A 15248-nucleotide genomic window follows, 5' to 3' on the forward strand; every position below is an offset into this window, starting at 1 on the left:
TAAGATTTTATTTATTTATTTGATAGAGATTACAAGTAGTCAGAGAGGCGGGCAGAGAGAGAGAGAGAGGAGGAAGCAGGCTCGCCGCAAGCAGAGAGCCCGATGAGGGGCTCGATCCCAGGACTCTGAGACCATGACCCCAGCTGAGCTGAAGGCTGAGGCTTTAACCCACTGAGCCACCCAGGCGCCCCTGAATTGCCTGTTTTATGTTCGCTATTGTCTGGATCTTTAACTCTGGGGGTGCAGATGGCACAGCAGTAGAAGCAGAGCTCGTGGGGTCAAGGAGTCCTAGGTCTGAACCCCACCTTTCTCACTGATCAGTGTTTCTGTGGACAAGATACAGACCTCTTTCAGATTCGTTTTATAATCTTCTATTATCATGTTTATAATCATTTTATAAAATAAAATGTGAAACCAATCCTTTTTTTTGCCCTAATTCTATTGCCCAGAGATAACTGGGAAGGAACTTACATTCAAGTTTTAGATGGGAACTCCCCACAGTTTAAGTTCTGCAAGGAATAACTAAAATTCGATAAAAACAATGTGTACAGTCACACACCCTGTGTTTTAAGGAGCTTGTCAGCATCTGCTGGGCATGCCTGTACCTTCCCATCTCTGTCCTTTTGCATGTCCTCGTTCTTCCACCTCTCTTCAAAATTATTCAAATGAGGAATGCAAATACAACTCTTCCCGGCAGCCCTTCTAAGCCCCCGGCTGTAATTCATCTCCCCATCCTCTGAGCATCCCTGCCTCTTACTCTCTTCCTCCCTTTGCACCATGGTTACCCCTGGGGAAGACGTTGTCTTTCCTTCAGACTACAAGTGCCTTGGAGACAGGATCTGTGTTTGATGCAAATTCGTAACTACATACAAGACCCAACAATGTTCCTTCTATATGTTAACTACTCAGCAAAAGCTTGCTTAGTTAACAGACATAGTTTAAAGTTTGGTAAAATAGTTGAAAACGTTAGAAAACAACCAGTGTTCTTTTGACTTCAAAGAAGTAAAATTCTCAGTCTAATTTCTAAAATAAAGGCATTTTAATTCTGGAAAAATGCTCTCTCCATCGAGTCGTCTACAGTTTCTCAGGAGACCTCTCAGGAATCATCTCTGACAGAGGATGTCGAGATATGGGAGAGAGGGGAAGAAAGAAACTCTGCTATAATATGTGTCTCCAGGACTAGGGAGCAGCCTGAGCTGGCTAACCCCCTCACTCCCCACTCTCAGAATGGGAGTAAAGAAGGAAGCACTGTGTAGGTTTTTTCTTTTTCAATTAACATGAACTGAGATTTTGAACAGCGCCAAGCCGAACACAGAAGCTTCATAAAGCGAGTTTAACATCGCCGTCAGAAGCAAGGGCTGAGCCCGGTTATGGAGCACAGGGTCAGTCAGGCACAGAGGGTGCCGGTAGGCAGGCATCATGAGGGTCAGAGGCACATGGCCCTGCTCCATTTTGCCCCATCTTAGCCCTTCTGCAGCCTGTACCAAGTGTGTCATGGATGTAACAGGCCATTTTCAATCTAAATCTTGTTATAGATTAATAAGCAAACATTTTCTTGCTTATTATGTAATTTATCATGATGAAAATTACATTGGACTCCTCAAGGCTACATGCTGATACATTCCTTTATTTAGAGCTGTGTATAGAGAGTTATACTAATCTTCATGACAGAAAAGGATATGATAGCAAGATTTAAATTAGCTACCGAAGAGCTAAAAATATTTGTGTCTGTGGACATACTACATGCAGATAAAACACACTGCACCTTTATGTTTGCTGATATAAGCTTCATGTAAACTGATTTAAAAGCAAAATAAAACAAAATATTAAATACTACACCTAAAATAAAGCCCACCACTTCTCCCAAGCACGAAAACAAGACTGTATACTCATGAAATTATGTTTAGATCAGCTTTGAAAATAGGCTATAAAATTAGGTCAAAACCAAACTGGAAGGTATACAGGGCAGCTGCAGCCAACAGGAGGGCAAAGGATTGGAAATATGTTCTGGGCTTTGCACAAAGGCCAGCTGCCTCTTATAATTGCTTCAAATTCAATGAGTCCAGTTCCCTCCTAATTCCTAATGTCAATCAAGAACCCTCAGGCCTCCTGTATCCAAAAACTATCCTGGCTGCCGTTATGTCAAGCTATTCATTCTAGAACGGAGCAGCTCTTGACCTGCTGAACACTAAAACAATGACAATGGCATCACCACCCTTACTGGAACTGAGGTAAGAGATGAAGTGATTTGCTGAAGAACATACAGCTAGGGAGTGACACAGAGGTAATGTTTAGGAAGCGTGGCAAAATGATGGCGGGGGTGGGGGGCAGCTGCCTAAATTGGAAATGAATACTGATTCCTACCAATCCATCATGGGACTTTGGGCTGGGCATGCCCAGTCTGTAGACAAAGCCACAGCATCCCAGTCTAGCCTTTTAATAGCTACTTTGATCTCCACTTCTTGAGCCTAGAGCCACAACAGATCATACGGGAACTGTGGGAAATGAGAGAGACAACCAAGAAGAAAAGGGCAGAGAATTCTAATTTTTTCCAAGGTCAAGAGAGATCAGAATGAAATGCCATTTATTGAGAAAAAGCAGTGATAACATTAACATTAAGAGAGGCATCATGGGCCAGTTCAAGGATCAGAGCCCTAGGAATTCACGCCCATGTGGATGGCTATACTAAAAAACAAGAACAGGGGTGCCTAGGTGGCTCAGTTGGTTAAGTGTGTCTGACTCTTTTTTGGCTGAGTCATGATCTCAGGGTCATGGGATTGAGCCCTAGGTTGAGCCCCACCTCAGGCTCTGTGCTCACCAAAGAGTCTGCTTGACCTTCTTCCTCTGCTCCTCCCCCTCTTCTCTCTTTCTCTAAAATAAATAAAATTTTTAAAATAAAATAAGAATAAGAATAATAAACCAAAAACCTTCCTCCAGGAATTAAGAGGCTGAGTTCTCAAGTCAACATTACCACTCCCAATCCCCTTCCCATCATTCCTGGCTACTTGGCCACCAACAACTTCCCACTTACTTCATTTCAGCAGCTCCTTCAACTCATCGGCCTCCCTCTACTCTCATCATTGCTTCCCTGGATCTCTGCAACCACTGGTCCTTGACTGTGTGCAAGTGAAACCTCATTAAAGTGAACTTAAAAATTACCATGAGTATGAAGGAATGATTCCCCAAACTATTTGGCCATGTATTCTATCAGGAAAACATTTTTGAGCAAATATATATATATATATAATTTTCCTTAGAAGTGGTATGTTTACACTCTTATTAGACAGTACTATGTCAAGGCACAATGTCATAGATGAGTCATTCACTGACTAAATTCACTGGCTAAATCCCGCATGTGCCCAAATTACAGAAGTATACTTCCCCTTCCTTGTCCATATCCAAAATTTCATATATTGAGATATTTATCTTTTTTTTGTCAATTAAAAATACACAATCTATCAAGGGCAATCAATGACCTCGAACACAAATAAACAAATCTCCAACCAAAAAAAAAAACACAAACAAAAACCACACATATTAACTGGAATTGAGCACGTACTTGGCGAGCTGCTTCTCGGCATCAGCACAGAGTTCGAGAAGCCCCATGAGGACAGCAGACACGTCCATGTAAGGCTCCCAGACTGTGAAACCACGTCCAATCAGATCGATGGCTGTTCTTCGGATCGTACTGTGTGGAGGAAGTTTGGGGCTCGGGGGCTGCAGCAGAAGAAATGTCAGTGCCTTACCTGAAATTACAAAATAAAAGGCAGAGCAATAAAGTAATTTTACTTTTGTGATATTTTCTTTGAAGATATTTTCAAAGTATAAACCACTTTTGATTTTCTTTTAACTGAACAGGTGTTTTCAACATTAAGAATATAAAAGATCTCAAGTTTATAGTTTGCTCAGCCACATACTTAAAAGAGATACGTTAGGCTACAATATTTTACACCATATTCTAAAATGTTTTAATTTCAAAAGAATTATGTATAATTAAGTATATATCATTTTAAAACATACCAGTGATCCTAACTTCCAAACAAGGGTTCTCCCTACTCAACATTCTGTAAAATGGAGATGGTTTCAAATAATGTTATATGGTATTTATCTTTCTTCTGTACCTAACAGAGTTCCTATGTCTAACACTTCCTTCAGTAACACTTGTCATCACAGGTGATGTTTATCAACAGGGATGAAGGATGAAGGTAGAGGTATAGTTTTAAAAAGTTTCCCCCACAAGCATCTCTGTTTCTCCATACTCCACTAAACTGATCCAGCACAAAAGTGTGAAATATGTGGTAAATTCTTCACGCAGGTTTGGTAAAGAAATTAAAAGACAGTTTGATATCACTTCTAAACTGATGAAATGATCTCGATTTTAATTAACATGTATTTCTTTATGTTGGAGATAACGCGAACAATTTGTATACGTAAGCCTAATGGCCGTTAAGCTGTAAAAGCTCATCGATTTCCAAAGGCATTTTGACATTTACAAAAGAAAATAGGGATCGTGAAGAGCAAACTGCAATTTAGAAGAGGCTGTTGGTTTCTCGAGGGGAAGAAACAAAACCGTTTACAAATCACAGAACACTACAGCAGACTGGTTAAGGGGCACGTGGGTTTCAGATCTAAGACAGGGAAGTAACCACAGTTTCCTAACTTATCAGGGGGCCAGGTGAAGAAGGCACTCGAGAGCTGCAGTTTCCCTGTCTTAGAGCGGGGCAAACAGCAGTCATCTCTCGCAAAGAGCATGAGCGCCGGACGAACGGATGCATGCCGGGGGTCCTGCCACGGGCCTGGTGCCTGAGAGGGCTCCCCAAGCGGCAGTCAGGGCTCACGATGAATAGCGCCTTGAACTTGTCTGTTTTTAAAATTAAGAACGTGGCATATCAACTTTAATTTAACGCATTCAACAGATAAAAGCGTTTACTCATTTTTATGTCCTAGCCAATTGTTAAATGAGAGCCCAGATAAGAGTCCGTGAACGCACTTTGTTCGTGGTTCAGAGTATCTTCTGCCACAAAACTCCTGAAGAATCTGTTGAAATCCATCAGTCTTTTCTCCAGAAAACTACATACAATACATACATATATCCATCGAATTCTGCAACAAAATTTCAAGGAGGCCACGGTTCTTGGGTCAACATCTCCTGTTGTAAACTGAGAAGGCACATATACAAGGAAAGCCTTCTGGAGGAAACAGCTTGGAATTCAAGACTTCATTCATACATGCATGTGAAAATTTTATTCTCCTACTTAGCCCTGTAAATGTTATATGAAAAGCCAGTTTTGTGGATCATAAAAATAGAAACTCCTTCTAAACAGGTGACCCACTGTTCTCTATTTCCCGGCACTTGCGCATTCCTTACGGCATGGCATTTTTAATTATAAGCCTTTCTGGGCATTTCCCGTTGCTCATGGCGGTGGGAACTATGTTTCATGCCAATTTCCATCTCCCACACTACTGAGCACAGTGCTCTGCACACATTACGGACCTACAATGGAACCATCTCTGCCGTGACTGCATGTTTTTTTAAGATTTTATTTATTTGACAGAGAGAGATCACAAGTAGGCAGAGAGAGAGAGAGAGAGAGAAGCAGGCTCCCTGCTGAGTAGAGAGCCTGATGTGGTACTCAATCCCAGGACCCTGAGATCATGATGCGAGCCAAAGCGAGAGGCCTAACCCACTGAGCCACCCAGGCGCCCCTGCATGTCCATTTCTAACACTGCTCCCTGCTCCAGTTTAGGAGGAATGAGGTTTCAAAATGTCAAGAAACCCACCACGTTTCTGTTATTCTTACCTTTGAGGAAGTTGTAGTAAGAGCCATGGAGAGAGCCCCCCTGCCGCTCTCTGCAGACACCCTGGAGCTCAAGCAGCAATGGGTGTGACCCAGGGGACAGGGCTCCCTGAAGGTGTGTCCCTGGGAAGCATGGTTGTGAAGGGGCAGGAAGGCTGCCATTCAATACAACGTTCTACCACATTTCAGTCATCACTCTGCTTAACTGCACTCCACTATTTCTGCATTCAGTACAGGCAGGATTACTCTGTGATCCTAGGGACCTTGCTGATTTCTCGCAGCCCCTGTGCGGGAACTCTGCAGGCAGCTCCCTTACTCACTCTGACAATTTTATCCGGAGAGCAAAAGTAAACTGTTAAGTGGCTGGTTTCTTGATGTTTTTCATCATTTTTCAACAAAGTAGGAAGGACAGCAGAGAGGATGTGATCACTTACCTTCCTACGAAATGACAAAAAAGAAGAATGAGTAAGCATACTTCAAAAGACCGCTGGCCTTGCAATGGTCCAGCAGGGTACCTGCCTCTCTCCTGCCAAGTGTGATCTACCCTCACATGAGGCCCAGCCCAGCAGGAAGTGCAGGTTCCCTACAGCCCCGACATCCCCTCTCCTAAATCACTTTCTGTTTCATTCAATGATCTCATAAGTAAAATTCTTCTACAGCATCGCTCCTTCTTTAGTCGAGATCACAGTCTCTGGGTAACACAAAGCAAAGATCCCCACGGTTCTGGCAGGCCATGTACGGGGCAGCAGGAGAAGCAGAGAGAAAAATGGCCTATTTAACACACACATTTTAAACCTACTAACTAGAGTCTGGGTTATTTTTCACTGGTCCATTTTGGAATTATAAAGACAGAAGAATGTTAAAATTCCACACCCATCTCTGACAACTTATCCCAAGCAAAACATGTAAAAGAGAAGATGAAGAGGGTTCTCGAGTTGAACATTTTGATTTCTAGCTTGACTGATTCATAAGATGCTTATAACTTTAATGCTACCTGATGTTCTGAAGGAATACTCTGGATACCTAAGGCTTCAAACTTCCTAATCACAGACTCTTGCAGATGATATTAAGGACTGAGCCTTGAAGAAATGGTTATTATGATAATCCAAAGGGAGAGGTAAATTTAAAATTCCTTTTCAACTTTAACTATATTCTCTACTTTGGAGTTTATCTGACTTATGTTTCCATAAGAGATAGCTGCTCTGCAACATGAACCAAGGTAATAAAAAAAACTAAAATTCACATACCCATCATATCCTCCCTGAGAACCGTAGAAGGAAAAGTCTTATGACAATTTTATCAACTTTATCTCTCAGAATTTTCCTTAAACCTATGGTACCCAATAACAGTTGTATTTTAATCTGTGTAAGACGAAATCTAATTTTGTATAAAAATATGTATTTATTTTATGTAAATGCCCCACTATTCCACAGTGCCTCACTGAATAAGCAAGACAGAGAATGATGTTATTATCTGCCATCATGACTGATTCCTTCATAAAAGGCTCTTTAATGGCAGTATTTAAAAGTTCAACTGGACTGACATTCATTCAAGGTTTTCCGCAATTTGGTCCCAACCTATCCATCCAAAGATTCATGCAATTAACTATTTACAGAGTGTTGCTCTACAATACTAAGTGCTGGAGAAACAAAAGGAAAGAAGACTAAGTTCTTTCCCTCAAGGAAATGCATTCTAGTTCAGGAGACAGTTGAGCAAACAGGTAATTTGAATACATTCTGAATAGTGTTAGAATATTTAAAAGCACAAGGTGTACAGAAAGAACTTAATAGGGGCACTTAACCCTGTCCTAGAATTATGAGGAGTCCAGGGAAAGGTGACTTCTATACCCAAACCTAAAGATTGAGTAGGAATTAACTACTCAAAAGAGAGGACTGTGGAAAGAATGCATTCCAGACAGAGAGAAGAGCATGTCTAAAGCCCAGGAAATGAGAAAGTGGCCATATCAAGGGGTTACACAAAGTTCAGTATAGCTGGAAATTCTGTTGTGGAAAAAGGAAGAAGTTGAGGTGTTGGGCAACGGGGAAAAGAGGACAGGTGGATGAAACAGAACAGTAAGACACGAAGCAGGACAGGGTATCAGAGCCCAATCACAAAGAGCCTCATTTGCCATGCTGGAAGTTTGTTTATTCTGGTGACAATGGGGAACCACTGAAAGTTTTAAGCAAAGGAGAGGTTTGATTAGATTTTCATTTTAGGAAGATCAATATTTGGGTTGTCTTGTGATTATAAAGGGATAAACCTATTGCCTTTTAATTCTGACCTACGCATTCCCAAACAGATTAATTAGAATTACAGAATTTTCATATGGAAAGGACTTGAGAAAAATAGCATCCATTCCCGTGCTTCAAATGAGATAACTGAGAACTGTAGAAGGCAAGTGGACATGCCCAATGGGCCAGTGTACAGGTCTGAACACAACTTGCATCTTTATGACCATGTTTTTATTCCTGACGCTCTACCCAGCTATGGATTCAAAACTATACCCTTTATGATCAATCTCCTTCTCCTCAATGAAGGCCTGATTTCAACTGCAGTTACTAGTGTCTCCTGCAAACAGAAGATCAAATAAAATACATCCTTCATCTTTTCTCACACAATGAGAAGGTTGCCATCACTGGTTCAACAGCTAAATGTAACCATAGTAAGATCCACAGTAAGAGCAGTTGTCTTGGCTCTAATTTAGTTGCATTGTGGTCACAAAATGGCCTACTGCGCATCTAGACTGTCCCCCATATCTTCTCTGCCTACCTTAGAATGAAATCCTTTTTTAATATAGCAATCGTTATTATCCAAACATTTCTCAAATAACAGTCATCTGGCATTTATTTCATTTTTTAAAGCTAATTTTATTTATTTTTATTACCTTTTCACATCTGCTAAATGAGTAAGTTCCCTAGGGCATATGAAATATTTTGAAAATACTTCTGTTTGGCATAAGGCTTAGCATCATGCTTTGTATTCAGTTATCACTTAATAATTGTTGCTTTGGCAAATACTAAGAATTACTTTACCCTGTGTGTGCCCAGCACAGTCAACAAAATTATACACAGATCACAAATTTCCAAAAGTCTACTACAAACCTATGCTGACCTGTGGGGACGTTTCCACGGCTCTGTGGTGAAATGGCAAAAATATAAACAATGCAAAAAAATATAAACAATGCAGTATCTTTTTCATAAAGCTAAATTTATTCAATTTAAAGGGTTGCTTGGGTGGCTCAGTCTGTTAAACCTTCAACTCTTGATTTCAGCTTAGGTCAAGATCTCAGAGTTGGGAGATCCAGCCCCAATGTCAGGCTCTGCTCTCAATGGGGAGTTTGCTTGAGATTCTCTCTTTCTCTCTCTCTCTGTCTCTGCCCCATCCCTCCCGCTCCCACATGTGTGTGCTTTCTCTTCCTCTAAAATAAATAAATAAATAAATCTTTTTTAAAAAATTGACGAGGATAGTGCTATTTTTTAAATGTCTGTTGTGAGCAAAATAAAAAATGTAAAACACTGTTCCATACTCTCAGATTTTAGTTTTGGAAATTTTACTGGCCCATAATATCTGAAGTTTGGAAACCATTACCATTTATAATAAATGGTAATACAGGGGGTACACAGAGTAATACAGAGTAATACAGAGGGAACAGAGGGCACCGTCTCCCACCATGGAGTATCACAACTAAGATTTCTACTACGGGTCCCTGGCTCTTACCTGAGAATGCCAAGATGCTCCTAATTCACTTTGTTACAGGATAGGATTCAGCGTTATTCAAGTAATTCTGGGACCATACTAAAGTTCCATTTATCAAATTACTAGTCTTTCTCACCCACGAGATAGGTAAGTAATCAATACTCTGGCAGCTTCATAGTGGGAATCTAGCAGGTAACACACCACCACCAATCACCGTGTATGTCCGGCCAGAAGTAATACACTACCGAAACTGCAGACATGCTCAGAACAGTGGAAAACAAGTCAAAATAAAACAAAACGCTTTGAAAAGCAGAAAGCACTAAAATCCAGCACTGGGTAAGTCACAATTTACTTAGAACCTCTGGCTGTTTGAATTCTGTTGTCACACAGTCAAGAGTAAAAACAACTGCTCATATTTTAGTGCTATTTTATCCCAAGCTTTTTAGCTCAAGTGTTTTTTTGAAAAGTGCTCCACCTTTACTCTCACTGTTTTTTTAAAAGTGCTATATAAGAGCAAAGCTGCAAGACAATTATTTACGCTTCACTGTAACAGCAAAATACTAAAAATGAGAAAAGGACGGAGAGAGAGAGAGAGAGAGAGCAAAATAAAGCTACGAGAGCAGTGATTAAAGAGCTGACAGTATTCTACCATGACTAGCTTGTTGCTTTGGCAAGATGAATACTGCTCCGTCATGAACTGACCAGTGAGAAAACATCAATTCAAAACATTTTTGTACTATCTGGTTGGTAATGACGACTAGCTCTTTCAAAAGACTAACATACAAGCCAACGCGCACGCACGTGCACATGTGTGCTATTACTTAGGTAATAATGAATTTGTCTTCTGGGGCATTTCTTCATCCTTATCATAAAGTGCAGATTCCCTTTATTAATGCACCTTACATTTATGGAATGCTTATTTTATGAAAACACATTAACTATAAAAACTACAGTTCTATATTTCTATATGCACTGGGTGTTGTTTTAAGCACCATATGATAATAAATAATACTTATCTTAGTTTTTTCTCCTCTTGCATTTCTAACATGGGTAGAGACTAAACCTGACAGTAGTGGTGTCTTGCGTTCACTGCTTTTATTCACTTATTCACACACACACAGGGTCAACTGCCAATTATGTACACCAATACAACACTTTTAATACTAACCGCAACCTTGATTTTCATATACAGATCCTATTAACACAACATGTCCATGACATGAACATGAATCGTGTAGTAGTGTTTCCTTACATAGTTTCTATTTGTGCTGAAATAGCACTAAATAGGAAAGGATCACTTAAAAAGTTGTAAAATTGATATTTTTGTCCCAGTTCTCCATTTGTAATTTTTATTTCCTTTGGGGGAAAGCTAACTTCACCCCCACCACCCATACTTCCTTGACATGTGAAGACCTTTATAGGAGTCCTGTGGTTACCTCATAGGCAGATTCTAGAACGAGCTATTACAAGCCCTCTAGCAACCAGCACACCCTGAATGAAGAAGGAAACAGCACTGGCTAACTGAAGGGACTGAAGAAGGCGGTGTGGGAGGACTGAGCATGAGAAGGGGACAGGGGACCTCTGTTACGAGTGCTTCCTTGCTGCAGGCAAGGGAACCTGTATTTTAGGGCAGCCAATGCTTTCGGAAAACCAGTAGCCACAGGGAGGAGTTTAAAGAACTAGAAATTAAAAGAGAAGCTGGAGTCATGCCATTTTTATCAAGGAAGAATGAAATTTGCTTACTGGAATTATTACAAAGTCATAGTATTTCAGAGAATTTTTCAAAGAGCCCTTAGAGAGCCTTCATAATTATTGTGGCTGTCCCACTGGTAGGTAATATAAAAACCATTTTCTTGAGATCTGGTCCCTCCTAGGCCAGTCAGGCCAGTCAATGGGCCTAGTTAGAAGAAACTTGTTCCTCTTACTTAAAAAATTGCATGAATGAAGAAATGGCCACGAATCACCCTTGGCTCTGAATAGCAGAGGAGGGGGGAAAAGGTCATATTAAAAAAATGCGTTAATTAATAGTTCAATTACAAGGAAATTCCTATGGGAGAACACATTATATGCACTTTAAACCAAATGAATTTATGATGATTTATGCCATTACAATGAGTGCAAAATGAATTAATAATGATTGGCCACTTATTTCAAAGTGTAACCAAGTGAAGGAAGCCTTTTCCCACTTGTTCATGTCCATCAAAGAACAAGGATGGCAGAGTGCCATCTGGAATTCTGTTCCTTTGCTTTATACAGTAACTTGATTTAATTAAAAATAATTCCAATCTAGTGTGCATTATTCATGGATATGGACTAATTAACAAACACTTCTATAACAAATGCCTTGTATTAATGCAGTTATTAAAAACTGTTAACCTGTTTGCATCCTGCACTGCACAAAAACAAGTCATTTTTTTAATAAAAAGCACGAAGTAACTTAAATTAGGAAACAAATTTAACAAAAATATTTAAAAACTAATTAATCTACTATCCATTTTATCAAAACAGTCCTATTTCAATGTAATTTGCTATTTCTTGTCCTATAATCAGAAGACTCTAAAATCCCAATGCTCTTTGATTCAAAGTACATTTTTTTCAATTCTACTGAATTTCAAATTGTGTCATACCATGAAATTTTAAATTATTTTGGCTTTTAGTATTTGACATATTTTGGATGGCAAACTAAGATTAGGGAGTCTTACCTTCCCATGAACAAAATGATACAATTTATTGCAGGTAGTCTTTTTCTGCCTTACGAATGTAAAGACTGCTAATTTTTGGACAATCTGAGAGTCAGCAATAAAGAAGTAAAATAACAGAAGTGGATGTTCATGATATCAAAGAAGTAAAAAAAAAATCCATTAATCTAGAAAATCTTTTTTTTTTTTAATTTTTATTTATTTATTTATTTGACAGAGAGAGAGAGAGAGAGAGCACAAGTAGGCAGAGAGGCAGGCAGAGAGGGGGAAGCAGGCTCACTGCCGAGCAGAGAACCCGATGCGGGGCTCGATCCCAGGACCCTGAGATCATGACCTGAGCCGAAGGCAGAGGCTTAACCCACTGAGCCACCCAGGTGCCCCTAGAAAATCTTTAATTAAGCCGTCCAAATACTTCTATGCCTTGTTCTCAAACGGTGCAGATGGCTAAACAGTGTGGATGAGCGGATGGTGGATGGTGGCAGGCAAAAACACACCAGGGTTTAAGTTCTAGCTCTAGCGCCTACTAGCTGAGTGAGCCTCTATTCATGCAGTGTTCGCTGGTGCTTGCTATGTCCCAGGCACTGTTTTTAAGCACGGGTCAACAAGATCTGTGCTCTCATGGAGCTTACGTTCCAGTTGGGCCAGAAGGACCAAAACAGCAAATAGATACGTCAAGGAATATGAAGTCCTGCGAAGAAAAATAAAGGTAAGAGCCTAGAAAGTGAGAAAAGGACTCTGCAGAAAGTGACATCTGAACAAAGGCCTGAGTGAAATGAAAGAGAGGCACATCAGCATGTGTGGGAGAAGCATTCTAGGCAGAGGGGATGGCACAAAGGCCCTGTGGTAGGCAGGGATCTCTAAGGGCCAGCAGGGAGTCCAGAGTGGTTAGATGGCAGTGAAGAAGGACAAGGTAAAAGGACATGAAATCAGAGAGTCAACCTTGGGATGGATCACACAAGGTCTTTTCCCTGTGGGGCTGCAAGTGTTATGAGAAATGCATGGAAGTTATGTGGAGGAGAGTGACATGACCCGCTGTCAACCAGAAAGTATCGGGGTGCTACGTACAGAACAGATTGAGGCAGGTGGGGGAAGTGAGTCACATTAGGGAGGCCAACTGGGAGGTTCTTAAAATGGTTCAGGCAAGAGATAATGACGGCATGGACTAAAACAGTAGTGACACAGTTCTCATACTATGTAAACTCTGGATTAAAAAAAAAAATTAGAAGATAGAGCAGACAGGATTCACTGAGGGACTGGATGTAAACACAGGATGGAAAGAGAAGCAAAATGGATTCTAGGCATTTGGGCATGAACAGCTATGTGAATGGTGGTGACACTCACTAAATGAGTAACAACAGGAGAGAAGGTTTTTTTTTTTTTTTTTTAATTTGTTTTTGAAGTAGGAATAATAATCCAAATTTTCATTTTAGGCACTTCCAGTTTGAGATACATGTCAGACATGTGAAGGTAGATTTCAGATAAACCACTGGATATATGAGTCTGGAGACTGGTGTGGAAACCAGGGCTGGAATTGAGAAGTTAGAAATCACACATGTCCACACACGCTGAAGCCATGGAACTGGAGGTAATGCCTGGGGAATGAGGATAGGTACAAAGGAAAGAGGGAGAACATCAAGACTGAGTACAAGTGGCAAATGAGGCAGGAGAAATGGGAAAGGACAATGTCAGAGAAACCCAGAAGAGGTGCAGGTTTAACATAGCTGAATTACGTGCTATCAAGAGACAGATTAAGACGAGAGACGAGAACTGAGATTTGCTTAGTGGCTTTGGCAACACGGAAGTCACTGGTTATCTTGCGGCAAAGGTTTCAGTAGAGTGAAAGTCAGAAAAGCCTGAATGAAGCAGATTCAGGAAAAAGACGGTGACTGAGAAAGCAGGGAAGGTAAGCTGCATGAGCATGTGGTACAGAATGTATACAATTACGCTGGTTAGAGTATTTGTATTTTCCTACAACAGTGATTTCTTAATAACTCCTGATAATTATGCGGTGTTCACGTTACCTTCTCCAGACACGTACGATGGATGAAACAGATAGGAGTGTCTGGTTAATGTGACATATTTCTCAGTGTGTTCCACACATGTCTTCTACAGCCTTCTCTAAATCTCATCACCTCCATGAACCAACCAATCACAGTGAGTCTCTGGTCTTCAAAGCAGAGACTGGTCTTTCCAGAGATGAAGCCCCCCAACATGGCAGCTTTATTCATGTCCGATCAGGAATGCATCATAAGCCTTCCTGGTCATCTATACACCATTGAACATCCTATGAGAGGGGCTTGCCAGATGGATTATAGGATTCTGAAGATGCCGATGTACCTTTCCAAAATTACTGACTTACTGCTTGATCAAAGCCTCATGCTCAGTTCTTTTGCCCATTTGTAATACTCAAGGGGTTTTAGAATTTAATTATTAAAAAGCACATGAAATCTAAATAAATAAAATCTTTAAAAAGGAGGGGGGTGCCTGGGTGGCTCAGTCGGTTAAGCTTCTGCCTTTGGCTCAGGTCATGATCCCAGAGCCCTGGGATGGAGCCGCTCACCAGGCTCCCTGCTCAGCGGGGAGTCTGCTTCTCCCTCTCCCTCTGCCTACCCTCCCCCTGCTTATACTCTCTCTCTGTCCAAAAAATAAAATCTTAAATAAAAATAAAAGATACATGAAATCAAAAACATTGACCTTTCCCCCAAAATACCACTGTTAACCAAAAGTATGGGAAAACTGAAATACTTCATGATAATTTTATAAAGAGCATACTCTCAATGTAATTTTATAAGTAGTCTAGTGAAGATGAAAATCATATGACGATTAGTTGATCTCTTTTCTAATAAACACAGTAAAACATTCACCTGGAACAAAGAGCTGCTGAATGTTAACCCTTCACAGATAGATCATCAAAGATGAGAAACAGCTAGCTGCCCTTAGCAGACACTAAATATTAAGTCAACTGTGAGATGAAGCCCAGAGTAACCCTAGGAGAAATAAATTCAGAATCGCTTTACATGCGAGCAAATAAACAAATGCTACCATTCTCAGTGTG

At 40.5% G+C, this 15248-nt stretch overlaps 1 protein-coding gene across 2 annotated transcripts in view; it reads right to left on the bottom strand.

Moving 5' to 3' along the window:
• The window catches only part of WDR7 (WD repeat domain 7), a 367645-nt gene that overhangs the window by 106276 nt on the left and 246121 nt on the right, over positions 1-15248 (bottom strand). For both annotated transcript variants that reach the window (XM_032882427.1, XM_032882426.1), the window contains one exon: positions 3560-3746. In XM_032882427.1, coding sequence (XP_032738318.1) covers positions 3560-3746 — 187 coding nt within the window. The remainder of the gene's footprint in view (positions 1-3559; positions 3747-15248) is intronic.

This window comes from Lontra canadensis, unplaced genomic scaffold, assembly GCF_010015895.1.
Source record: "Lontra canadensis isolate GAN:19392208 unplaced genomic scaffold, GSC_riverotter_1.0 scaffold82, whole genome shotgun sequence".
Lineage (NCBI taxonomy): Eukaryota > Metazoa > Chordata > Mammalia > Carnivora > Mustelidae > Lontra > Lontra canadensis.